Here is a 26,966-nt window from a genome sequence, read left to right on the forward strand (position 1 = left end):
CCCAAGGGTGGCAGGGAGCCTCTCCATCCTCGGGTGCCTCCAAGGATCGCCGGCAAAGACGCCACTGGGAATGTGTTCACCCACAAAGCCCAGTAACCAGAGGTGCACATAGCGCCCTGCTAAATGAGCGCTATGTTCCACATAACAAGGAAACACAGAAAGCAAAATATGAATTTATTCAAAATTATCCTACCTTGCTGTTCTCAGCTTGGTCTGTTCTAATTCCTTCTGGATGGCCTAAAAAGTAGGAGAAAGAATCTGTTTAAACACAAGAGTTACACACTACCATGTCACAGATCATACCCCTGCTTAACCATGTACCTCCGTAGGGAACTACATACATTGACCTGTGGGTTTCCCCCCTTGGTTCCAAGCCCATGCCGCCTGCTGGCTGGCAGGCGAGGGGTGTTTATTTTCAGGTGTCGATAGAAAACTATCGACAGACCTGCAACGTGCATTCAGAGAGTGTTGCGCCCTCACTGGGAACAGCCTGATGCACGGTCCACACAGGCAGCTCCTGTACTCAGCACCCAGGCCAAGAAGCCAAACACTGCTACCACCTCCGACAAGTCCTTTCTGAATGTGGCAGGATGAGGAAATGACAAATTCACACACGAAGATGTGACTGTGAACATGCTCTATCCAGAGACACAGGTGCTCACGAGGCCACGGCGAGCCAAGAACTGTGCCTCCTCAAAGTGTAACTGAACACAGGTGGGAGTCCTCACGCGCAAAACGAAGGCCGTCCCTGCCCTCCTGCTTCCTTCTCCGGCTGCCCCCCCACCCTCAGTGCCGCAGAGACTGTGGTCAGCAGGTTCCCTGGGCAGGATCACGGCAGCTGCCCCATGGCCCCACCCTGGACCCGAGGTGCCTGATGACCCCAAATCTGAGTGCCCTGTGGTCTCGATGGCTCAGATCAGAGCCAGCATTGTGGCCTCCCCCCTCTGCCTTCCGCGATACCTAATAGTAACAGCTTTTCCACCAGAAAACTAATCTTGTCAAAGTGGGGGGCCTGTGGGACATCGAGGAGAGGGAGGGGCCCTGGAACCTGGGGGGCCACAGCTCGGTTCCCCCGGCTGCCGCTTGGGCTCAGGTCCCCTCATGCGCCTTGGAGTCCAGGGGGCAGACACACCTACGAAGCACTGACGCGGTAAAGGGGAACTATGAGGAGCAGGCGATTTTTCAGTTTTACAAAGGACAATAACAAGTCCCCAAAAGAGGCACATTAAAGGCCGAGGAATGTGACGACGTGGGCCCGTCACGAGGGTCTCTCACTGCTGAGGCCACGAGTAAAAGGTTGAGAACGCATACCTCAGATTTTTCTGTCAGCTTTCCAAGAACGTCCTCTAGGTGTGAGAGGCGTGATTCGTGCTCTCGGCGAAAGGTCGTGGAGTCGCTCTTGGAGAGAATTGGAAAGGAACACGAGTGAGCAGGTGGAAGAGGGTGTTGAGCAGCAAACACCTGGCAGTTGTATCTGTCCAGAATGCCAAACACTTGAGGGCACCCTGTCACGGCCTGGCCAGGCATCCTGGGGCCCCTCCAGGTCCTCACCTCCACCCCAAACCCCAGATCGCACACGCCGGTGCTCAACACGCTCCCGCTTCTCCAGATGCGAGCAAACACGTGGACACAGGCGACTTCCAGGGGACACCCACGTGGAGGGCCCCCACCATGTGAGCTGCCCCCTGGGTGCATGACACATGGGCATCCCCGCGACGCCCTGCAACGGCCTGCAGCAGAGCGCACCGGGTGACAAAAGTGACAAAGTGCTGTGCACACAAGTTCCTCTCCCTGCTTGCAGGACAGGACACTGGCAGTCGCATCAGATGAGAAAATTTTTCCAGCACAGGTGAACTACGGAAAAAATGCAGTCTGTTCAACCTCTTCCCACCAATTTGGTCAGCAATTCTTGGAAAGTAAAGCTCCACAAAAACCATCAGCTATGCTCTCTGGCAAAAGCTAGAAAATTCGCTGCCTACTGTCTAACTGGATGGCAGGGACAGGCATCATGTCCCCTGAGTGACTACGACCCAGGCCAGAAGACACAGAAACAGAAAGGGATATGATACTTTCATCATTGGAAGTTCCATTTGTTAATTATACCCCATCTCTTCCAAATTATAACCACAATGAGATATAAAAATTCACATAAAAATAAGATTAAAGTAGAACAAAGGGATGCAGGCCACAGGGCAAGATGAACCCAGGTCACTGACCCACATGGAGCTGTGGGCTCCTCGCCGCCACGCTGGGCATCATCTTTGCCCGCCACCTAACAGGACCAGGCCATGATGAAAGGGGCCCCCTGTGCATGCCACCGGGCACCTGAATGTGGCCGGTGCCACAAAGACCTGACTCTGCATCACCACAGGCAGCTGGGGGCAAGACTGATGGTACGGACGCGACACACACACACACACACACACACACACACACACATCCCAAGTATCAGGTGACCAAGACAGTGACACGAGTGTGGGCCACTTCCCTGTCAGCCTAGGACCCTGTCCTGCATTGCGACCAGCGTCGTGATCACACTGCACACAGGTTAGCGCTAGAAACCAGGTAAGAAAAACTGATGAAACCTGTACGTAAGCTAATCTAATTTAGAGCATGAATTTAATAAAATGAGCCCAGAATGCATAAAATGTGATAATTTATAGAACACTAGACAATTTGGTTCTTGGGTTTGTGTGTTTGGTTTTTTATCTGTTTCTTTCTCCACAAGAGAAGGAACTAAACCATAACTAAAAGAGCTCAATAGGAGCTCAGGTCCTGTCACCCCTGCAGCGGTGACAGCATTTCAGGCTGCCTCAGCCAGGAAATGCTCAAGATCAACACGCTACCTGATGTGATTCTGCTCACCCAGCAAATGTGCTGCCCACAGGGACAGATTTCACAACCTGCCACCTAGAATGGTCCAGCTGTTTTGTTTCAAACCAGCATCTGTCTTGAGATGGATGCACTTCAACCCTTCCCACTATTCCTGTCCTGTCTGCAAAAAGCTGGCCAAGTTCCCATTTACTTTTTCCATCTACATTAGCCGGCCAGGAGGACAGACCAGCCCTAACTGAACCAGCGGGCCTGACCCAAGTCCTCCCAATTTTACAGTTGAGAAACTGAAAATGAGCAACAACTGAGGACGCCAAGTGCGCCTAGAGCAGGAATGAACACTCCAAGCATGGCAAGTGGGGGGCAAATGGGGAGCCAACTGGGGGGGGATGCTGGGGTGTAAGCAGGGATGCAAGAGGGGGTACAAGCAGGGGTACAAGTGGGAGGACAAGCAGGGGGACAAGCGGGGGCCGTGCAGAGAAGCCACTGTGCCGTCACCTCTGCATCCTCCCACACTAGCAACGCATTACAATGACAACCAGTGACGTGACTCAGGCCAAATCCGAGTCAAGACAAGGGCCATTCACTCCACTAACACTCACTGCGGTCCCCATCGGGTGTGAGAACACAGTGACTCGAATGGTGGGTGGGGAAGGTGGTGGTCGGGGCGATCGGGCGAGGCAAATGGGGTGGGCAGTGCTCCGCCCGAGGCCAAGTCCAGGTTGGGGACCAGGCTCTGCATAGGGCCTTGGGGGTCCCCAGCTTGGAGGCCGAGCGCACCAGGGAGGGAGCAGAGACAGCTGTGTGAAGAGGGGGCTCTTTGCTGAGACAGGGGACATTAGGGAGAAGTAGGTCGTTGGGGCCAGGGGCAACCCACATTTGAATGATTTCAACCCAAAGAATCTAAACACTGAATAAATATTCATGTTAGATCTTAAGAAAAGAAACATCCATTCCGGGGAACCTGGACTGACTGTTCTGTCCTTGAGAAGAATAGCAAACAAACACAGCATTTTTCTTAAGGGTTCCACGCGGAGGAGAGCTCCTCCTAATCACTGCGTGACCACGAGAGTATTTAGATCACAGACCAGTATGTTTCAAATCAGTATTGACAGGAAGTGCAAAGCAAATCCCAGCTGCAGTGAAACTTCACCGAATTACGACGTTCAATCCATTTTCAGATTAAAACGCAGGCCAGGAGCCAACTGCAGAGCAGGGAACCCAGAGCATGCCTCCCAGAGCGAAAGACCCCACTGCGGCACCTGGTCACGGGGCAGAGCGCGGCTCCCAACCACCAAGAGGCTCGGCCGGCTGTCACCTCCGCGCCCCTCCCTCTCCTCATCCCCACCAAGAGAAGAGACCCCAGTCGAGTCCTGAGCATCACCTGGGGGCCCGGCAGTGCGCCAGCACGCACGTCCTCTAGGTGCTGCCCTAGCACGCTTCTGACCCGGGACAGCGTCCCCTGGCCGTCGCCATCCAGCTGGTCTACCCGTGCCTGCAGTTTCTGAAGCAAAGCTGCCAGTCCTTGGAGCTTCTCGTCGTGGCCGTGACACTGTCCAGACAAGGAGGCCACCTGCCTCTCCACCCCACTCATCGGATGCCGGGGGAAAGCCTCGTCGCCACCCTACAGCAGGACAGCAAGTTGCAACCACAACACACATGGAAAATTACGTCTGGTGTCAAATAATCTTACAACACTAGCCACTGCAGCGAAAGGTCCCCTAAACGCTATGAACACACATGACGATGGTCGTCATCGGGGGTCTTCCCCACGTGGCAGATATGGGGGTTGCATTTTCTTCTTCATGTACTCTGTGTTCCCCAAAGTAGGGAACACTATTTTTTTACGTTAAAATTAACTGAATGAGATTTCTTAAATAAGCATCACCAGAACTACATCAGAGCATTTAAGGATCAAGTCTTAAGGCTTGCTTCTTTGATGCTTCAATACATTTTCTACAACAGGGTGCCTGTTCCCTATAGTATGAAAATCCACCCTGAGGAGTACAGACGGGGAAGCCGGAGAGGGGGGCATCTAGGTGGCTACCTCTGGCGGCCGGCTCAGGTGAGGCGCATCAGGTGTGAACGTGCCCTTGGGACCGTCCACCCTCTGGGTTCCATGTGCGTGTGTCCAGTTGAGCACAGGAAAGCCTGACAGGAAGTCACCCTGGCCCCACAGGGACAGACCTGCACCTGGAAGAGGACACGGACCAGCTGCACGTGTGTATAGACAGTGCTCTGCAAAACGTGCACTGAGATGCTCAGTTCTCTCCCTCATGTTCACCTTTACATGTATATATTAACCGTCTAAGGTAAGTGGGTGGAATTCTACTTACCTAGTAAAAGTAATAATGGAATGAACAAGATTAAAAACTTGCAAATGTTTCGAAGGCACCTAGGAATAAAAAGGAAAATATTAATTCGGGAAAAAGAAAAGGCAGGGTCACCATTCCATTTTTACTGCTCTGCATAATTTTATACCAAATAACCCCACCTTTTTCTCAAAATGACAGTTGACAGTATTAAAAATGCAGTTACACTTGTTTGCTTGTTTGGTTGCAAAGTGGGCTCCGTGTCTAAGTGGGGCTTGGACACTTGACCCTGATCTCAAGGATCGCACGCTCCCTGACTGAGCCAGCCAGGTACGCCACAAAATCAATTCTTTAAAAACACCAAGCTGAGGAGCACCCAGGTGGCTCAGTAGGTTAAGTGTCTGACTCCTGACTTTGGCTCAGGTCATGATCTCATGATTCATGAATTTGAGCCCCGCATCTGGCTCTGCACTAACAGCCTAGAGTCTGCTTGGGATTCTCTCTCCCTCTCTTGCTGCCCTTCTCCCCCTTGCTGTCTGTCTCTAAATGAATGAATGAATGTTAAAAAAACAAAAAACACTGAGTTGACAGGATACCAGTTTCCTTACCTTGTAAGAAGAAACACATTCAGCCAAGAAATCAAAGTAACAAACTGGTACCATCCAATGCCTAGCCACCAGAATATTCCAGAGGCTGCCTTCCCTAAAAGAGAAAACACCAAACATTCTAAAGAAATGCTCTTCGGAAAATCAAATTCCTAAATAGACAGTTTTTGTGAAGGCCAAAAGAGAAGCACAAAGAAACTTAACAACGTCATGAAAGTATGTTAAGATGAAGTAGGGATGATGCATATAAAGATGGCAATTATCACAGCAGGAATATCCGTACAGTCAAACACAGGGACATCAGTAAGCACAAAGCAGTATCTAACGTGGACAGATACACGAAACCAGATAAAAAGGGGAACCCCCAAGTTCATGCATTCTCAATTACAGTTACATCAAGCAGCTAGACTTACACAGGACACAACAGAGAGGAGAAACACAGATGCTCAGGTACCCAGAGGCACAGTGTGTTAACATGTCTGAGTAATGAAGAACAAAACACGTTACATCAAGTATCAAAGCATGCAACCCGAAAATGAAACTCATTGGTCAGGTACAGCATTTCTTACAGGGGCCTAACTGCCCACAGCCCTGGAGGGAGCTAACACAGAGCCAGAATAGCCACCTGGAGCAGCCACGGCCAGCCAGAGAAGCGATAACAGTGTCTTCGACACAAACCATCCAGAAGCTCCGATCCTTTGCAGCATCTGTACCAAGAGGTGACCTGTGATAGACAAGATGTGTGCAAGAGGGACACACTCAAAACTCAAACCGCAAAACCAGCTCTCCATAGTTACAGTACAAGAAATCCCCACTAGGATCCATTTTACCAAAATTCTCTCAAATCAGTTACATCAAGAGTCTTTCTTAAGGAGAAAAAAACAGCTATTTAAAGTCCAAGCGAGATTCTGAGACTCCCTTATGAAAGGGGGCTACATTGAAGTCCTCCTAACGCAGGCAATGCGGACTCCCCTGGAGGAAGCCCCGTGGGCGGTGGGTGGCCCCCCCCAGGCCCACCGCGTGCTAACAGATCTGTCGATAGTCTGTAGCCACTAGGTGAGGCTTCAGTGACCCCAAACACCACACAGGTGGGTCTTCACTTGATCATCCTAAAAGCTAACACTTTCTAGTGACATTTCTAGGATTTTGAAATTACCAACTGCAGTACCACTGGATGATAGTAAGACGATAAACTTTGGTTATCAAACATTACACATTACATAAGGCAGAAAAACTGCTGAAAGTTATATACGCGTTTGCGTGTTGACTCCTGACACTATTAATTCCAACATTCCTGATATGAAAAGAAATATCATTTAACAGGAATTTTTAATCTATCACTTTATGCTTTATTAAGAGTTAAAAGACTATTGCTTTTGAAGCTTAGCTTAAGAAACAAAAAAGCTGTCTAAAAAAGGTGCCCCTTTAGCAAGAGACTTACAGGTGTAAGTTAGAAAACATCTAATTTTGCATGTACTCCTCCATGTCACAAAGGCTCAGGACACAGCAGTCACAGGGACGATGCGACAGGGTGTGGGGCAAGCATAAACTCCACCCCGGGAGGGTAACCAGCCTCTGTACACCTTTCATTTCGCCCCAAGTAAGTCACTTCTCATACATTTAACTTACACTGGGTACATTACAAAGGAGCTTTTGAGAGAGACACACTGTATTTTAAACTAAAGTCAGGACTATTCCTGTCAGTTTTTACAACACAACAAACAAGGAGCCACAGCGTTTGTGAAGAACACAGTAAGAACAAAACAAGAAGGTGTGAGAGACAACCTGCATAAGAAAAGATGTGCCAAATGGCCCCTGCCACCCTTTCTGGCCTTGAGGACCGCGCGCTGGTATCTGTGTGCGTCTCAAGGAGCTTCCTTCCCTTACAGTCATCGCCTGTGGGTGGTGGTGACAAGCAGTTAATGTGACAGATTGCCATGCAGACCTGGTCACTCTCAACTGTGTATGACAATGGCAGTTTGAAAAAATTAGGAAACTCAATTATGCAGAAAAACACATATGTTTATATCAAAGCAAATGCAATCTGGGGGCTGCTGGCGCCTCTTATGGCGAGGACCGCATGCCCAGGGGACCGTCCGGGTCTCACGCTGCCACTGTGGCAGCCACTGCTGACGCCCAGCGTCCCCACGCGCGGCGAAGCCATACTTACACAGGGACTCCCCATTTACACTGAGGCGGCCGTCCTCTCTGAGAAGCCCTCCTACATCCACTGTCCCATAGTGACTGGAATGAGCTGCAATACACGCAAAAGAGGCTCAGAGACGCTCGTGGAGGCTGAGCTCACACGCTTCCAAGGCGCTGACGGAGGCCACACGGCCAGAGCGCACGCAAGGCCAAGGCCAGTGGCTGCACGGTGGCCGATGGCTCAGGTGCACAGGCGAGGCAGGCGACAGGCTGTGCCAGGGACAGGTTTTGAGGCCCCACCTGGCTGAGCAACACACCCACAGCCAACGCAGAGACAGGCCTCCGTAAAACTGGACTGAGAACCACATTCTAAATGCCATTCCAATAAATGATTTCTGCCGTAAAAAGGGAAGAAGAATCAAAGGTTGAGTACATTAACTTCTTAAAAAGTGACTTTTTAAAAAGTCACTTTCAGAAAACGGAACCAAAGCAGCACGTTAGAAAGTTCCATATGCCCCTTATAGGAAGACCCAGAGCACCGTGAGAAAGTGCGCAGTAAAGGCACGAGAGGAAAAACAGGGATGAAGCGCCACGCAGAAAGAGCGGTGTGTTCTCCACCTTGAAAGCATTATTATGTGGAAAAGGAGGAAAAAAATTATTTAAATACCTTTTGATTCATGGCTTTTTGACTTATAGCTTTTTGATTCACGATCTTTTGATTCGTAACTTTTCAATTTGTAATTTCCTGATTCATAATTGAGCTTCATTAAAACCACTCGAAAAAGGTGGACTAAGAATGACGACAAGGATGACGAAGTGTCCTTGGCCAGCCACAAAATCCTATCCAGGTGAAAAGAGGCACCGCCTATTGAAAAACCGTGAACATAGTTATTTCTTCCCACAAAGCCAACATCTACTCCCTTCAGAAGTCAGGGAGCCAAGTTATTCATTCGGGGCGGAGCAGAACCAGCTTTTCAAATGTACATCAGGGACAGCTTGAGAAAAGCTGTCACAGCAAATGTCACTCTGCCTCGTGTGGTACGTGTTGCCTCCTGACAGAGATGGGAGCGACATGGCAAACCCGTAGAGACCAGCCCGATGCCAGAGCCCTGTCCCAGGCGAGCCTCCACAAAACAGCCAGTCTGAGGTAACTGCACCCCAGCTCTGCTGACCTACACCCCCAAGTCTAGATACTGCTCAAAGCCCTTCCCTCAGATGGCCTCTGGTCCGCCCAGTTTACTGTCACTGCCTAGAAAGGACCCACAGACACGACTGGCAGCTGCAGGGACACCTGCTCTAGAAACCACTGCCAGGAGCACCGGGGAGGAGCGGCTCAGTTCTGGAAGGCCTCAGCCAGCAGCCCCTGCAGTCCTCGACTTTTTATCCGGGCCCAGGGCTTCAGAAGATAAAACGTGATTTCTGTTGACGCCGTTTCTATTAACCTAAAGGTCGACAGTCTGCAAGTTCCGGGTGCCAGAACTCTGCATCCCGGACAGGTCTCCGTCCCCCTCCCCGCGGAGACCTGGTGGCACAGCAGGGCCTGCCCGGGAGCACTTCTGAGCCAGGCCCCCATGCCACCCGGTCAGGGGCCCTTGGCGAGCGCGCGGCAGGAAGCTGGCTGGGGCTGCTGCAGTCTGAGTGCGCATGATTTTAAAGTAACAAGGTGAGCTTTTTTATGGAGGCTACTTGTGGCCTGGGGTGCAGCACCAAAAGCACCCAATGAAGGCGGGCTCGGTCCCCACGCAGCTCACTCTCCTGTCCTACACTCCAGCAAAAACTGGCTACGAAGCTCCGCACAAATAGAAAAAACTTATTAAGAGGTAATGTACATGGTCTGGTTCACTGATGATCAAAAACCCTTAAACTCCTTTTTTCACCCACCAAATGAGCACAAGTTCAAACAGGAACAAGGAAGATCCAGCAGGAGTATGTGGGGCAAGGACCACTGCGCTGCTCTGGTGGGACAGCAATGTGGTCGGTCTCTGAGGAAGTCAATTGGAAGAATCTATTTAAACTGAAATCGTACAAAATCCTTTTCTTCCCAGCAATGATATCTACGTAGGAATTGCAAGTGGGAACAGTTTTTTAACTATTTAATTGCTATGGTTTCTTCGGGAGAGCAGCTTCTCCTTATTTACAGCCAAGCCCCCAGGGGCGTCTGGGTGGCTCGGTTGGTTAAGTGTCCGACTTTGGTTCAGGTCATGATCTCACTGTTGGTGAGTTTGAGCCCCGTGTCAGGTTCTGTGCTAACAGCTCAGAGCCTGGAGCCAAAGACAGGGATTCTGTGTCTCCCTCTCTCTCTGACCCTCCCCTGCTCATACTGTCTCTCTCTCTCTCTCTCTCTCTCTCTCTCTCTCAAAAATAAACAAAACATTAAAAAATAAAAAATAAAAAAAGCCAAGCCCTCACATCTCAGCTGCTCAGCTCAGGGACAGCACGTGCAGCTGGCGCCACAGCTGTGTCACGCTACAGCCGTTCCCCTGGTGACAGCCACACCACTTCCCGGTGGCTTTGCTCCACTTACCCAAAGGAAGCAAGCATTTAAGTCCTTCTTTCTCTAGAGCCTGAGGCTGCTCCAAGAAGCAAAATGCTACTCTAAGCCACCAGGACTTGTTTTGGAGCAATGACCTATCTTTAACTTGTACCTTTTGTTGGGGGACTTACGTGTTGCCTTAGGAGGCAAGACAGAGAACATGGATGGATCTGTTTGCAGATCCCTTGGGTGCTCCCCTGTGAAAGGGCCCATGGGTACTGGGGGCCTCCCAAGTTCCCAGCTTCCTAGGAGGAATCCAGTCTGTCTCTCTGCACACACCCCATCAGTGCCCTGCTCTGGAGAGAATGGCTAGCTGTCCCAAGGCAAAGACTTCCAAGCCTTTTAAACCGTAAACCTTTTTGATGTGAACCACAAAACACATTTCGTCAAGGTGTACTTCACTGGAACCTCAAAGGGTTCAGTACTTAGAAACCATGTGGCTCACATGGGTCCATAACCTCGAACACACATATTCTAGTTTATCTACCCTATAGAAGGATTTGCCCACATACACAAACAGGTACACACAAGGAAACACCCAAAGAACGTTGTTTCCAAAGGCATACAAACAGAAAAACCTGAATATCCACCTAGACAGACACCGATTAAATAGAATTTGGTACAACCATAAATGCTACTAGTGTTACACAGGTATCGGAAATAAAGTCACTCTCAATCGGCACATAAAATGAAAAAAGTCGCAAAGTCATGTATGTACTATACTAGCATTTAAAACAAAACAGAGTACATATTTCCATAGGTACAAAAAAGCAAAATATAGGTGGGAGTTGCACAATATTGTGAACGTACTAAAAAATGCCATTTAATGGCATACTTTAAAATGGTTAATTTTTTACATTATGTGCATTTTCCGTCATTTTTAAAAACAAAAGAATTCACCATGATCTACTACTATCAGCATTGGTTCCCTGGAGAAAGGAGACCAGAGGGAGTGGGGGAGGAAAGAACAGGGAAAGAGAAAGGAACTTATTTTACCTGTATTGTTCCACGGTTTTACAACAAGAATGTAAGTAAAAACAAAAATAAAGACACAAACATACACGGGGTTATTAATTCATGCTACATAGTCTGCACTGGGCAGTCGCGGGAGAAGCCTGCTGGACCCACCGTGTAATGGGGTCAGCTCTGGGTGGGGTGGTCCAGGAGAGTGGGTAAGCTCTGGGTGGGGGGGGTCCGGGAGACTGTACTGTCCTCCTTGTGCATCTCTCTCATTTCCAAGTGTTCTTCGGTAGACACTTTGCCCAAATAATTAGAAGGAGATGTTTTTGAGAGTAAGAAATCAGTGTTGGTCATACAATGATCGTTCTAACTTAAAAGAGCAAGGGAGATGATAAACACAGAAGCCCAAAGCAAACATAAAAACAGAACATGTTTTCTCCGCAAAAACATTCAAGGCCAATTCAAGCAAGACAGTGTGAGGAACTTCCAGAGGCTACTACCAAGCCCACACCCAGCACTCCTGCATCTGAGCTGAGCTGAGGCCACTGACCTGCAGTCAGGATGAGACAGATGGCTGTGGGTAATGAACACATGGGACCTTCACTATGGGGCAAGTGAGAAGCCACGGGAAAGCAGCAAGCATTCCTACACATGTGCACTGGTCTGTAAGCACCACTGCTGCTCCAGGCAATGGCCGTGCAATGCACTTTCACTGAGGAATGAGGTTATGCTCTGCTTGGTGACACTAGACTTTGAAATGCAGCCTCAGTGTAGCCACACACACAGCATCTTTGACGGTGACACAGAGTTCAGTCAGGTGCCGGGCTCCCCCCGGAGGGTTAGCTCGCAGGAGGTGGCGTGGCATCTCGGGGACAGACCCCTGGAGGCAAGATGCCTAGCCCCAGTCCTGTCCCTTGCCAGCGAGCATCCTTAGCTAACACTTGGCGTGCAGGTCTAGAAGATGTGCACAGCCACGGTACCACAGGGCCAATGAGGCCGTGGACGGAGAGAGCCCTGAGATGCCGGACTCCACAACCCAGAAGGCCCAGAACAAAATCCCCATGTCATTCCGCCCCTCACCTGCCCCTTTGGCCTATTCTGCTCACTTAAGAGCTGAGAGTGTCAAGGACCTACAGCAGACAGAACCAGAAGCTCGAGCCACAAGGCTAAGATGCTAAAACAGGAATAACTCTCCGGCCCGGGACCATCCTTCATCACTTTAAAACAGTCATCTGAAAAGGTCCGTGTGCCCTTATATGTGGGGCACAGCCAGGAATGCAGCGAGACACAGATGACAGGGCACCCTTGTGGCATGTTCGTCCTGCCCTGTCTGCCAGAGGGGGCCCTCAAGTCTGCACATGGGCACTTGCATTAAAGAGACGAGTGGCTGAAGATGCGGGAGCAAGGCCAGGACTCCCTGGCCTCTCCATGCTGGAGGTGAGCCACAATCACGGGGCAGGAGGCATGGATGGGCCTGGGTCCCCGAGCCATGTGTTGGACCCTGCACGGGGATCTGCAGCCACACTCCCCCTGAGGACCTAGAAGAGACCAGAGCCAGGAGTCAGGCCCAGAGGAAGCCTCCAGGACGGCCTCCTCCAGGGCGGCCTTTGAGGACCTCCCTACTGGAGCAAGAGCAGCTGGGACTCTGAATGAAGCCCATCTCTACAAGGCAATCGGCCTCGGTCTCCTGTGAGGACCTTCCACAACAACCATCCTGCCGCCTGCCCCCACCCCCACGTTCCACCGAACCTCCCCAGGCCGGAAGTGACAGCACAGAGCCCAGAACGCACTCTCCTCGTCTTGCGCACATAAACCTCTCTCATGGTCAGTTCCTGCCATACACGTGAATACCCGTGGTCTTGTGGGACAATAAAGTGGCTGCACAGCGCCATTACGGTCTCAGGGAAGAAGGAATATTCCTTTGCTCACCCCAAGTTCAAATTCACAGAACTTCACGCACTCCTGCGTACAAAACTACAAGCCACAGAAAATGCAAAATCAAAGATGAGGAAGAACAAAGCTTATTTTGGGCACGTTTCTTAAACTTTTATCAGATAATTTTGAATTCAAGTCAACGACAGAAAGTAGTGTAGGTGCTAAAAGGCCTATAAAACTAGGTTTTTTAAAAAATATTATTTGGACATGAAATCTTTTTCGAACCTTTAAAAGAGACAGACTCACGTTTCTGACTGCCGTCCCTCGAGTACACCCGCGACGACAGGCTGTGGGGAGTGGCGCGCGCCGTGAGCGTGTCCCTGCGCTCTGAGAGCAGGGCACAGTCTCGGCAGGTGTAGCCGTTGCTCCGGAAAGCGCCTGCTGCCAGATCCCCGTTTCCCTGAGTGGCAGCTTTGTTTCCACCTGAGTTTTCAGAAAGTAGAGGGAACCCATTTATCACCACCTGTAGATACCTACAAAAACTTCCACCTTGAAAAGTGTATTAAAAGAAAGGACTAAGATATAATTACCTTTGAGATCTCCGTCATCGTCAAGACCTGAAACACAACACACACGCGTTTACTCATAAGCTCGAATTAGCGGAACGAAACCCACACACACGGAAAGTAAAGGTTACAATGGTTAATAAATCGACATTTTGGCAATAGTCAAGATTCACTCCCTGAAATGCCTACAGGTAACAGAAACTCCTCCAGACACAGGCAGCGCATTTTCTGGTTCGAGGTGAAAGCACATCTTTGCGGACAATGCACACCTGCACACGCACACCTGTGGACCAGGGGTAGATGCAGAGAAGGACCTAGGGGAGAAAGCCTTGCCCCCTAAAGCAGGGGCAGGCAGGAGCCTCTGCAGCAACGTCCGCCGCCCCATCGCGTGCGAGCTACCCTTGTTGGCTGAGTGGACCAGGCTGGGCACCTAGCCCCGGGCTTCCCCCAGCCCACACATGAGATTTGGGGAGCTCATTTGGACCCCCTCATCCTCTCATGGGGGCTGCCCCGAACACAAGGCGGCACAGTCAGGCAGCCGTGTCCCCTGAAAGCTGCTGTTCCCTGTGGCCATCACAACGTCGCTGCCTTAGGTCAAGACGGAGCCCACACTGCTTTCTTGTGCTGGTACAGCCACACAGGCCGCTTCCCAATGACTCAAAAATACTGCGTCTGCCCTGCTGCTTAGAGCTGTCTGAACCCGAAGCCACACCAGTGGACTCTGTGGCCCCTGCGCTTCAGCACCCTCCACAAGCAGTATGCTCAGCAGGAGGGCTCAGGCTGCTGCCGGAGAGCTCCCTTGTCCATGTCGCCTGGACGGCTCTGCATGCGCACGGCCAGAGGCCGCTGCCCGCATCCTGTGTCTGAGGCTGCAGGAATGCCTTGAACCTTCCCGGACCTTCTCCCACCCCGTGCAGGGCAAAGGGACTACCTGGCCAGGACTTTCCTCCTTCCAAGACAACCTGAGAAATACCCGAACGGCAGCTAACTCACCCCAGAAGTGGTCCACTTTGGTTTGCTCACGGATTAGAGACTCATCCAGCACGGGAGGCCGCACACAGGCCACGCCTGATGTCAAGGCGGCGCCCCAGCCCTCGGCCGAGGACAGGACCTGCCTCGAGGCATGGTTGACACTAACAGCTGGCTTGCTTGCACTTCTGCGCTGTTTTGCTGTTCTAAGAAGGAACAGAAGGAACAAGTTTACGGACTTCTAGGAAATACAAAATGATTATATTTGACCAACACAAAATCTTTGAGAATATGGTTATTTTTAAGGCAACACTTTCTTATGTCTTCGCTGCTGGAATAAAACACTTATCAACTTGAACAGGAATCCTCAAGCTGGTGTCCCACAGCTGCTCCTAAAATTGTACACACAAGACAGTTTTCAGATTATTCTGGGCCCCGTGACCCCAAAGTGATTAAAACTGTAAAAATCTAATAAAATGACTCAAAAATAAAAATTCTGATATATAAAGTTAACCCTTCTGCTTTTTAGAACAAGCGTGTGAACAGACATGCACAGCGGGCACTCTCCATGGTCCTGGGGAGATGGCCCTGCAATAAGGACAGCAGGCAAGGCTGTCACCTCATTTCTGTCCTCCTGCTCGGTGCAGAGCTGGGGCAGGGAGAAGACCCTCCCTCCTTACAGGAACAGGTAGCAGGGTACAGGGATCCAAGTCCGCACGTGAGCACACTGCATCAGGAAACCGAGCACGGTGTCGCCCTGTCCTGCATGTGGAGCTGACAGGGGTGCTCAGGTGCACGCACGAGCCTACTGGACTGCGAGCCCACCTTCTGGCTACCCCTCAGCGACGTGCAGCACTTGGGAACTCGGCAGGGCGCCCAGGTTTAGGTCGGCGTCCCACCAAAGGTGACCGTTTCTAGCAGAGACTCGCCATTCTCACGTGGGAAACAGCATATGGTCTCTAAGCGGCACAAAGACCATATGCGCTGTTCCTTCCGGGGCAGGCACATGGTGTTGGGCATGTGGAGAGCTTAGAAATCGAGTGAGCACAGTAACTGGCCACCGTCACGAGGGACCTGTTAGTTCACGCAGACTCTGACACACGGACAGGGGGATAGCAATGCAGGGTTCATCCACGGCGTACGCAGCACCGCTCGGCCATCTGGGAAGGCACCCCTCAGCCGCATTCGGCTCCCGCTACAAGGCCAGCCGTGTGGACGGGCACTGCACAGGTTCCCGGGTTGCCGCACCCCTGCTGGAGTCTGAGCTCAAACACAGAATTAGAAACTCTGGCCAGTTTCTAATGGCACAGTCCATGCCAGACAGGCCATGTGGTCCAGAATTAGGGTCAGTCCTCAGCACAGCACAGGGACAACTGCATGCATGTGCAGTGTCTGCTATGTCCTTATATAACCTTAGGTGCATGAGTGTGGTTTCACATACCGAAAACCTGTGTACTTGTTTCAATGGTGTTAGCGCGTGCACAGGAATAAGGAAGGCAGTGCTTACCTGGCAGCTCTGTCCCTCAGGGAGGCGGTGCCACCGGCACAGGAGTGTGCATCCCCAGCCTGGCTGTCCTCAGTGGCACACGCTGTGGTGACCAGGCGCAAACTGCGGCGGGACATTCTTGGAGAATCGAACACGGGGTCCAATCTGTGCTCAGTCTCAAAAGCCAGAGCATCAGAAGAATAACTCGAACTAGAAGGAAAAAAAGCTTGTCAGAAATAAATAATGCTGACAGTCGTTTCTGAAACAAACTGGACGATGAGCGGGACATATAACAATCTAGTGCATGTTTTGAAAACCAGCCATTACTGTGTGATGACTTTTCTACACAACACAAGTCATGCCAGACACTCTGGCCACACCATCTGTGAGATAAAGTCCCTAGGAGCCTGAGTACTTCCAGTCTAGAGCTGGTCCTAAGCATGGCTCCAGGATGTGCTCACAAGAACCTCCACTATGCGGGCCTGCATCAGCATCATTAAAAATCAGAATATATTTGCCACGGACTCCTCGCCTGACAGAGCAGTTCAGAGAGAGCGACCACGTGCCATCTAACCCACTGTGAGGAGCAAAGGAGACAGGAGGACACTCAAGTGTAATGCCATGTCGCATCTAAGTCACCATAAAGCCAGACACAAGCTTGTGATAAAGTCACTTCAATACCCTTCCATGGAATCATCTTTTTTTAAATATATTTTTATTTATTTCTAGGGGAGAGAGAGAGACAGCGTGAGCAGGGGAGGGTCAGAGAGAGAGGGAGACATAGACTCCGAAAGAGGCTCCAGGCTCTGAGGTGGCAGTCAGCACAGAGCCCGATGTGGGGCTCAAACCCACAAACCACGAGATCATGACCTAAGTGAAAGTCGGTCGCTTAACCGACTAAGCCACCCAGGCGCCCCTCCATGGAATCATCTTAAACTAGAAGATGCATTCTTTTGTGTTTGGTTTCCCAAACCAAGAAATACTGACCCACAAGGAGGCATCCAGGGGCCACGGGAAAACCACTCGCGCTCAGGAGAGCAGACTGGGCCAAGGGACGGAAACCACCAGGAACCCGGAGTCTCTCGAGGAAATGAGGCAGAAGGGCACTGTAGCCTTGTTTCTTTAGAACAATACTTTCAGGATCACATCTATGACAAACGTATTAGATCTGCCACTAAGCAGACCGAGGGCAGGTAAACCCGAGGCTGCGGTCGCCAGGTGCACCAAGGGGTCGCACAGCCTCCTTGCTTCACCAGAGGCAGCATGGGAGCTGAGGGGCCCCACACTCAACCCACGTGAGTACACAGCAAGGATGCTGAGCATAATTTTGGTATAATGTACAAATGGCTATTTTCTTCAAAAAATATTTTATACAATTACAATCTTAGTTGAAGAAAATCATGTGATTTCACATCAGAATTTATCATGTACACATGGATCAATTCCCACCCCCCCCACCCCCAAACCACCAAACTCTTCCTTTTCATCTAAGGACAGACATTTATGAGCAACGTGAATATCCAAACACAGCAGAAATATCCCAGTCTGCCCACCTCTGTCCAAGCCCCAAACCAGGTGTGACTCTCAGAGCAGTCAATCGAGGCCACTATGGAAATACATGCAGGCAGGCAAGCTGACAATGTGCACAGAACGCCACCTCCCAGCCCAGCCCACGGGCCCCCGAGGCTCCAGCATGGGGGCACGACAACACTGCGCAGTGTGGAAGGGGTCCCAGATTTCCAACACAGAACGTGGAACCCCTCTGCCAGCAGAAGGGTGCCCCAATCCCTGTCAGCATCATTAGAAAGACCCCACGCAGAACGAAGTATGAGAATGTTACAACAGCAGACAGTGGGAACTGTCCAACAGCAGGGGACTGGTTCAATAAAGTGGGACACGTCCGAATTCTAGAACACTGGGAGGCTGTTAAAAATCAAGAAAGACTTGTGTACACTGTTAAAGGAAAATATCCTATCATCCTATTTATGTTAAAGCAAACTATAAAACAGAACCACATGGGGTCAGTAGAGCATGTGACTCTTGCTCTTGGGGTCGTTGAGTTCAAGCCCCATGTGGAGCCTAAAGCTTACTTAAAAAACAAAAACAAAACCCGTAAGAACCCCAGAAGCACGTATTCTCATATATACAGAGGTAGGTAAAGGCATACAGACCCGGAAGGTTCTCTTCAAACTATGGGCCCTTTCAGTCTGGACCCACCTGTGTGGTCACACCCAGGGACACTGGTCTGGTGCATTTGAGAGTCACGCCTCCACCAGTGCTGCAGTCTAGGGACCCACCCCAGGTAGCTCTGCAAGTGTGCTGTTAAGGTACTTTACTCTAACACAAGGATATAAAAGGAGACACTAGAAAGACCCTGAAGAAAATTACAGACTGAATCCTTCAGAGCAGCATTTAGTTTGGTTCCTTCTTCAATCAAACGTTCTTTTAAAAATGTCTGCTATTTAGATGGACTTTTAATTAAAAGGCCAGGAAAAAAACCTACCACCGTTGAAAGCTAGAAAATACGGACGTGAGGCAGCCCCAAGCCATGGGCAGGTGGTCCAGCCTCCAGCCAGGGCTGCGTGGAGCCATGCAGTCATAAATGAGCAGTTCAGCCATCAGCCCGGGGTGAGTGGGCAAAGCAAGGCCCACATGGGGACAATTCTAGGAATCTGACCAAACCTCCATGGGTCTGCTGACCTGGGTGTGTGACTCCAGTGGCTGCCCCTGTGACCCCGGATCCTTTGTCACCCACCAGCTGGGATCTTCCACAGCAGCGGTCCCTCAGCCTCACCAGGGCTCCAATGGGGATTATGGTCATAGCACCCCCACCCCGTGATTCCCCTGCCCTGTTGGCGCCTCAATCCTGGCAGCGGTGAAAATCCCCAGGATGAACCTGGATGGTGCCGACCGCTGCACGCCCCTGAGTTCATGGGCCTCTGTGCCAGTGGCGCTCGCGTGTCCCCGCCCCGGCAGGCCTCCTCTTCTCCCTCCCACCTCACCCCCGCCTCTGGCTCCCCACCAAACCAGCTGCACCAGAGAACTGCTGTCCCCTCTTGGGGGGGGGGGGGCTATGAGGGACCCACATTCACATCGCCCTTTCCCCTCCTTCTGATCACAGCAGACGTGCCACCATCCGTGCGCTCTGGACTGGATCTCTCCCACTCTCCAGAAGACCTTCTTGGTCTGGTACCTCTTCCCTCTCCCAAGTCTTCAAACACCCCATGGCTCCCAACCATCGATCAGCACCTGGACACACTTCCTGTCCCCACGGTGGAGAAAAAACTGCCCTCAACAGAGCCAGGCCTTTCTCCTCCCAACCAGCCACACGCATTGTAAAAGCTGTCTACACTCACTCCTCGATCTGTTTCATTCCGACTCCTGCCCCCGTGGTTGCTGCCTCTGCCCACGGACACCCACGGAGCTGAATTCACAGCCGATATCCCAGCCCGGTCACTGTAGCACAGGGCCACCTTTTCAGAATACTCTGCTCTCTTGGTTCTGAGGCAGACACTGTGGTGCACTTATGTGGGAGGCTGACATGACCAAACAGCAACTTTTCCAGGTGGCCTGCCTCGGAGAACAGGCTGCCCGGACCTGGCGTCTTCTCCTCTTGTGTGGGAGGGGTGGGTGGCGTGTCTGATGGGCTTCGGGAAAAGTCGGCCTCCTGCCCAAGCAGTGTCCCCAGGGCTGCAGCCCCATCGTGTACAGCCTGGGGGGGTTCCTCAGTGGTGGTGTGGCCCGGCCGCCAGCACTGTGCAGCCTCCACGCACCCTCGATAGGAAGGAAGTACACAGTCATGCCAACAAACAAACCCTGGGACTGATCATACCTCTGCATCTAACCACCAGCTTACAGGAAGCAGATGGGCACTTCCGAGGCAAATAGTCAAGTAGAATGGGAGATTCCTGATTAAGCTGATTTTAAACAAAAACGAGAATCTGGTAATTTGGCCACTATCTGGTATATTACAGAGATATCAGGGATTATTTTAAATTACCATGGGCTTTTTGGTGTGATACTTGTATTCTGGTCAGTTGTTTTCAAAATATCATTTTTTAGGGGCGCCTGGGTGGTTTAACTGGTTAAATGTCTGCTTTGGCTCAGGTTGTGATCTCAGTCTGTGGGTTTGAGCTCCATGTCCGGCTCTGTGCTGACAGCTCAGGGCCTGGAGCTGCTTCAGATTCTGTGTCTTCCTCTCTCTGCGCCCCTCCCCCACTAGTGCTCGCTTGCACTCTCAAAAAATAAACAACAAATAAATAAATAAATAAATAAATAAAATATCATCTTTTAGAGATTTGCTTCAAAACAATCCACCGGAGAGGGAGGGAGGGGGCCCAGTTCCAAACAGTGGAAGCTGAAGGGAGGCACAGGGGCTTATCACCACCCTGACTTTCACCTACCACTCTCCACGGTAGAAAAACATTTCAGTCAAATAAATGAACGTCCAAGATGCTGGTGGTCCCTCCGAGTGTGTACTGAGGTGTTAAGGACGAAGATCAGGGCGGGGCGGACAGCCAGGGTGCAGTCACCAGGGCTGAGGGAAGGACCTGTCTAGGAGGTAGTGGGGCACATGCATCAAAGTGGGGCTGGGGGATGGGGGAGGGACAGGCAGTGAGATCAGGTGGCTTCCAGTAGAGCCGGGTGACTCAGGCAGGTTTCAAAGCCGGGGAAATACACTGCACAAGCAGAAGGACAAGACACAAGCAGGCAGGGGCAGGCCCCTTCCCACTGTGCCAGGGGCTGCCTGTGAGTGTCAGCATGGGCTCCGCCACACCCGCCAGACACTTGCCCCATCCGGTCCCTTGGAGCCCGGTCCTGCACGCCACACAGCCACCCAGACCAGAACCTGCTGCCGCAGACCACTCGGCTCTCCCCGCCTCTCCTTCGTCTCTGCCACAGCTGCCCAGGCTGGGCCGGGCCCCTCGTGCAGGCCACCACGGTGTCGCACCTCTGCACCTGTCCTGGTGTCCGGGCCACCGCACCCCTCTACCCAGCCGGTAGGCTGCACCCACTCCTAGCACACGCCTGGTCATGCCGCTCCCGGCCCAACGCCCTGCCCAGGTTCCCACTGCCCTCAAACGAAGTCCAAGCTCCCAGCACCCTGCACCAAGCACCTCCACCGCCTCTCCTGCTTCGGTCTTCCCGCCCTACCGCATCTACACACACATCTAACTGGAGGAGGGCCACATGCACTGAAATTAGCGGTGCTGCTTCCCTGGTGCAGAGACTCACACGTGTGCGTTTTTAAGAACTGTATTTAAAACAGGTTATAAAAGCTAAAAATAATTAACCGAGCGTAATTATTTTTATACTCTGCAATACAGAACAAGGAACAGTTTTACTTGAGCTGGGCCACTCCCTTTGTTCTAACATATTTCAGAACTTTTGACAAAAACAGTCAATAATCTAGAACTGTGGATAGAAACTCAATCATTCAATGTAAGGTTTGACTAACACTGTTAGAAAATATTTTTGTTAGGGGCGCCTGAGTTGCGCAGTTGGCTGAGGTATGACTCGATTTCATGGGATCGAGCCGCATGCTGGGCTCCATGCTAAGCATGAAACCTGCTTAAGATGCTCTCTCCCCCCGCCTCTGCCAGGCTCACGCACTCGCTCTCAAATTAAAAAAAGAAAAAGTGTCTTTGTTAAAATACCTTCCAATTCTCTTAAGGGTTCAATTTATTTTTACCCTTTAGAAACAAGTCCTTGAAAAAAATTACATGAGCATTTTCCTTGTGTGCCCTAACGGTCTTGCCAGAACACAGTAGTTTTTTTTTTTTTTTTAATTTTTTAATGTTTTATTTATGTCTGAGAAAGAGAGGGAGAGAGAGAGAGAGGGAGGGGGGGAGACAGCGTGAGCAGGGGAGGGGCAGAAAGAGAGGGAGACACAGAATCAGTAGCAGGCTCCAGGCTCTGAGCTAGCTGTCAGAGCCCGACACGGGGCTCGAACCCACGAACCGTGAGATCATGACCTGAGCCAAAGTCGGATGCTTAACAGGCTGAGCCACCCGGACACCCCCCCACCCTTTTTAAAAAAATTTTTAGGTGTTTATTTTTGAGAGAGACAGAGCGTGAGCAGGGGAGGGGCAGAAAGAGAGGGAGACACAGAGTCCAAAGCAGGCTCCAGGCTCCAAGCTGTCAGCACAGAGCTGGACATGGGGCTTGAACCCATGAGCCACAAGATCATGACCTGGACTGAAGGTGGACACTTAACTGACCGAGGCACCCAGGCACCCCCACAACAGTTTTCTAACTGCCAAACCCTAACCCACGTGGTACTGTATTTTCCTTTGGCACTAACCCATATTTTATAATTCATCTCAATAAACCCTCCTTCCTGGTGAACTATACATGCAAAGGGCTACTCAGCAGCTCTTAGACTTAGCTGCGAACTTCAGTATCATGTGAGAATAAAAACAGAAAACAAACCTAGCATCTGACAAAAGCCATGCTTTTCAAACCTCGGGTTTCATCAAAATTCTGTTTAGGATACCTCCTCTCAAAGGCAAATCATTTTCCAGGTTATTTCTGCTCACTTTAAAATACCCAGCCATCAGTATAAATCACAAAACCCTTCCTGTAACCACAAAGATTTATTCTAGACACCGCAGCCACTTGGGTGTGGTCTGAAACAGCAGTACGTTTGCAATGACTCATCCCTGAGTCATCAGAAATGTTCGGTTTTCAAAACCAGCTCACAATTTCCATGTCGGTTTAGCAAAGCCATAGTATGATATAAACTCTGCAGAAATGTTCACTTTCAAAAGACAGCATGTGGTTGCAAGTAGCAAGAAGTGCCCATAAATCCAAGGCATTCGAGAGCAGGAGGCAACCAGGAAGACGACGGAACGCAGGCACGCTCACCTGAGTGCGTATGTGTAGCCAGTGTTCTCAGGCACACACTGAGGAGGGGTGTACGTGTGGAGCCGAGAAAAGTCCATGGTCACGGTCTCATACTGCAGAAGGCAGGGGAGAAAGCAATGCAGGGTGTTAAGAGGGTAGAAACACACAGAGAAGTGCTGTCTGTCACAGCCAACCTAGGGCACACACTCAGTGACTAAAACGTCACCACCAAGATTTTAGTAAAACAAAGCTAGGCGCTTTTTGTTTCTTATTTTTTAAACAAAGGAGACAAAATCTTTCCATAGCTACAAACCCTTATGTGAGGTGTGGTTCCCTACAAAGACATATCCTAGAAGTAAAAGGGAAAACCCTTTTTTACTTATGAAAATTGGGGCACTTCCAAAAGAAAACAGAAAGTGACTCAGACCATTTTCAAAGTGTATTTTTAAGTTCCTAAAGATGTCAAAATGTTCTTATGTAATAAGTTTTCGTTGGTACTAAAATAGAATAGATTCTTGGGGCACCTGGCTGGCTCAGTTGGAAGAGCATGCGACTCTTGTTCTCAGGGTTGTGAGTTTGAGCCCCACAGTGAGCATAGAGATTACTTTAAAAAGGCGGGGGGAGGGGGGGGACTACCTAAAAAAAGAAAAAACAGAAGGGATCCTTAGTCCCCAGGCAAGCATTTGCTGTAGATGCTGACTGATGCTTTCCCAAGCACCTCAGAACCAGAAAACTGCAGGCTGATCGACACACGAGCTCTAGGCACTGCTTATACCTTTTAGTTTTCCCCAAAAGAACATAGGTAGTTTTTTCTTAATTAAAAAGTTTTAGGGTGCCTGACTGGCTCAGTCAGTAGAGCAGGAGACTCGATCTCAGGGCCATAAGTTTGAGCTCTACAGTGGGTGAAGAGATTACTTAAAAATAAAACCTTAATGGAAACCAACTTGACAATAAACTATTTGTAAAACAAACAAACAAAAAAAAGACAACAAATAAATAAATAAATAAAACTAAAAAAAAATAAAACCTTAAGGGACAGTGGGTTGGCCATCTGACTTGGGCTCCAGTCATGATCTCGAGGCTCATGAGTTCAAGCCCCAACATCAGGCTCTCTGCTGTCAGCGCAGAGACTGCTTCAGATCTATTCCCCTCTCTCTGCCCCTCCCCTGCTTGTGCTCTCTCAAAAATAAATAAAACATTTCAAGAAAATAGTAAAAAATGATAAAAAATAAAATCTTAAAAACAAGTTTTGAGCATACTGTTTTTCAGATTGTCATCTAAATTTCCCTGGAATGACTCAAACTTTCCTCTGGCTAAAAATATTCTCTCTCTCACACACACACACCACACACCCACACACACTCCAAATTTAAAAAAAAAAAAAAACACCTCATAGTAGTAGTGTGAATCATAATCCATTGTTGAAAAATCTAAGGAAGATAAGACCAAAAATAAAGACCAGACTGGACAAAAAATACTTATGTGTAAATGACTGTTCCCTATAAACCAAACCAAAAGTACTTCAATTCACACCATTTTCTAAGAATCCAAATATTCTTTAAAGAATTAAGAACCATAGAAATAAGAAACATTGTTTATGTTATAAAAATTGTACTGGGCCTACTAATGCCAACAAGCACCACAAAACTGCATTTAAGGAACATTTCAGCACCCTCAGTGCGTCTCAGGGACCCCGTGGCCAGGAAGCAAACACACAGCCTTACTTGGCCCACTATCAACACATACTTAGCCCTCCGGCTACACATGAAATGAACTCTGGCCACTTACCAGTGTGCCAGTCCAGTACCCCGTCCACCTGCCTGACCAACTCGGGGGTCCAGGCTCAGGGGTGGTGGGAGCGCGCAACCAGGTGGCCTTGTCACCAGGGCCCCCCAGCGTGGCTCACCTGCCGGTGCAGAACCCAAGCCACGCCCTGCAGCGTAACAATGGCTTCCGACTACCCAGACAGCGCCAGGAACCTACTAAGCAACCAAGAAATGCTTATGTAAATACCCCATAATTGTTCTCATTCTCCAGGCTGGAAATGGACTCATCTTCATCCCCAAAGTCACCTTTCCCCTTAACATTCTTCACCTGCTTTGCTGACATTATTAAACTTCAGTATAAAGTTGTCATAATTGTTAATTTCTACCAACTGTGCCACAATGGGCATTTGATACATCCTTAGTGAACTGTTTCCTGGGTTGGTTTACGTCTCCCTGAAGTTTACAGAGCTGAGTGTTACCAACACGAACGGCAGACGCCCCAAAGCCAAGTACTTGAACATCCGCCTCAAAGATCAGGACACAGCTGAAAGCACCCAGCTGAGAACAGGGGTGGAGTCCTGCAGATGTGGGCTCGGGTCCCAGCTCAGCCCGCTGGCTGATCCGCCGAGGCTGCTGACCCTCGGGGAGCCTCCGAGTGTGCAGCAGGGCTGGGGAGGGCCTAAGGAGCTGCGGCCCGTCACTCAGCACAGGGGCGGCAGTTCTGGAGCCTGGTGAGGGCATATGCAACACCTCACAGCCTTACTTGACAAGTTACATTTCTATGTTCTCACATCTTTATCCCACTACAAGAAATATATTAATTTCCAGTGCATGACAAACGGTGTTTCCAGAAACTAACGGGTGGAGGACCAGCTACGACCACATTTTTCAACCTGGTCCTTCCACGCGAGCCAGACCACAGAGCTGAGCCATATAGCCCACACGTAGCAACTTTAATGGAGGCCTCATGCCACAGCTTCCAGATATATTTCTTGTCACTGAAATAAATTTGATCCCAGAACCATACACAGCTACTGGCCATCACAGGAATCCTACGAATGACAGGATTCCAGCAGAGTGTGTAAAAAGCCCAACAGGTGAGAGCAGGGAAAGGGAAGCTGGGTGACAACAGAACTAGGAGACTCAGGGCAAAATGTCTGAGGAGAGGAGATATGAATGTAATAAAAAGCCCAAAGACGGCACCCTCGAGAGGGTACCAGTGTGGACAGACACCAGGCTCTGGAGCACCCGGCAGCTGGCTCTGGAGGAAAGACAGGAGGGGCCAGTGGAGGGAACGCCACGACACTCACGGCTTAACATCCACAACAGCACAAGGTGAGTGAGTGACCACACACTCTGACCTTTCCCACCCACTCTGATTTCACTCCTATAAGGACATGAACTTCATGTCATCCCTTCCAGGGAGCTCCATCTAAGTACAAAACTCTGCACAGAATCTGGCCCAGCTTAAGCGGACCCGCGGCCCGGGGAGAGACTCGTGGCCCGGGGGATGTTTTGGCCACTGCTTACTCCACAGCCCGGAAAACCACTTCTCCCCTGAAGAACCACACATGGATTGAACTCCTGCAGAGCAGGATGTGCAAGGGGGCAGCACGACTCAGTCTCCCAAGGGAGGGGCAATTCCTGCTCTCTCCCAAGCACACCATAGAACAGAATTCCTGGACAAGATGGTTACCTGTTACTAGAGTTTATCTGGGCCCTCCTCTCCACTGACTCCGCTCTTTCCTTCTTTCCCTCCCTCTCTCCCCCTAAACAGATCACACAATGGCTTCAGGACACTGAAAATAATCTTCAGTTCCATTCCTAAAACGTGAGCATTAAAAATTACAGGATGAAAATGAAATAAAGTGGAAAGGATTTAAAAAAAACTTTTTTTGGGCGGGGGGGGGCGCCTGGGTGGCTCAGTCGGTAAAGCGTCCAACTTCAGCTCAGGTCATGATTTCACGGTTCGTGGGTTCGAGCCCTACGTCGGGCTCTGTGCTGACAGCTCAGAGCCTGGAGCCTGCTTCAGATTCTATGTCTCCCTCTCTCTGACCCTCCCCTGCTCACG

General features: G+C 50.3%; 1 protein-coding gene across 13 annotated transcripts in view; it reads right to left on the reverse strand.

Annotated features, from left to right (window-relative positions):
• SUN1 (Sad1 and UNC84 domain containing 1) overlaps window positions 1-26,966 on the reverse strand; it is a 51,691-nt gene that overhangs the window by 13,390 nt on the left and 11,335 nt on the right. The window contains exons 1-16 of one of the 13 annotated variants that reach the window (XM_077758799.1): window positions 24,918-24,966; window positions 23,151-23,242; window positions 16,305-16,493; window positions 14,822-15,003; window positions 13,853-13,879; window positions 13,569-13,745; window positions 8,562-8,759; window positions 7,920-8,003; window positions 7,535-7,645; window positions 6,375-6,473; window positions 5,753-5,846; window positions 5,169-5,227; window positions 4,880-5,046; window positions 4,217-4,456; window positions 1,312-1,398; window positions 194-237 (exon numbers count right to left, since the gene is read on the reverse strand). In XM_077758799.1, coding sequence (XP_077614925.1) covers window positions 194-237; window positions 1,312-1,398; window positions 4,217-4,456; window positions 4,880-5,046; window positions 5,169-5,227; window positions 5,753-5,846; window positions 6,375-6,473; window positions 7,535-7,645; window positions 7,920-8,003; window positions 8,562-8,759; window positions 13,569-13,745; window positions 13,853-13,879; window positions 14,822-15,003; window positions 16,305-16,493; window positions 23,151-23,227 — 1,835 coding nt within the window. In that variant the 5' untranslated portion in view covers window positions 23,228-23,242; window positions 24,918-24,966. Of the gene's footprint in view, window positions 1-193; window positions 238-1,311; window positions 1,399-4,216; window positions 4,457-4,879; window positions 5,047-5,168; window positions 5,228-5,752; window positions 5,847-6,374; window positions 6,474-7,534; window positions 7,646-7,919; window positions 8,004-8,561; window positions 8,760-13,568; window positions 13,746-13,852; window positions 13,880-14,821; window positions 15,004-16,304; window positions 16,494-23,150; window positions 23,243-24,917; window positions 24,967-26,966 lie in introns of those variants that run through there. The other 12 variants (XM_077758811.1, XM_077758800.1, XM_077758803.1 and 9 more) reach the window with 12 other exon arrangements.

Source organism: Crocuta crocuta, unplaced genomic scaffold, assembly GCF_008692635.1.
Source record: "Crocuta crocuta isolate KB4526 unplaced genomic scaffold, BGI_CrCroc_1.0 scaffold273, whole genome shotgun sequence".
Classification (NCBI taxonomy): Eukaryota; Metazoa; Chordata; class Mammalia; order Carnivora; family Hyaenidae; genus Crocuta; species Crocuta crocuta.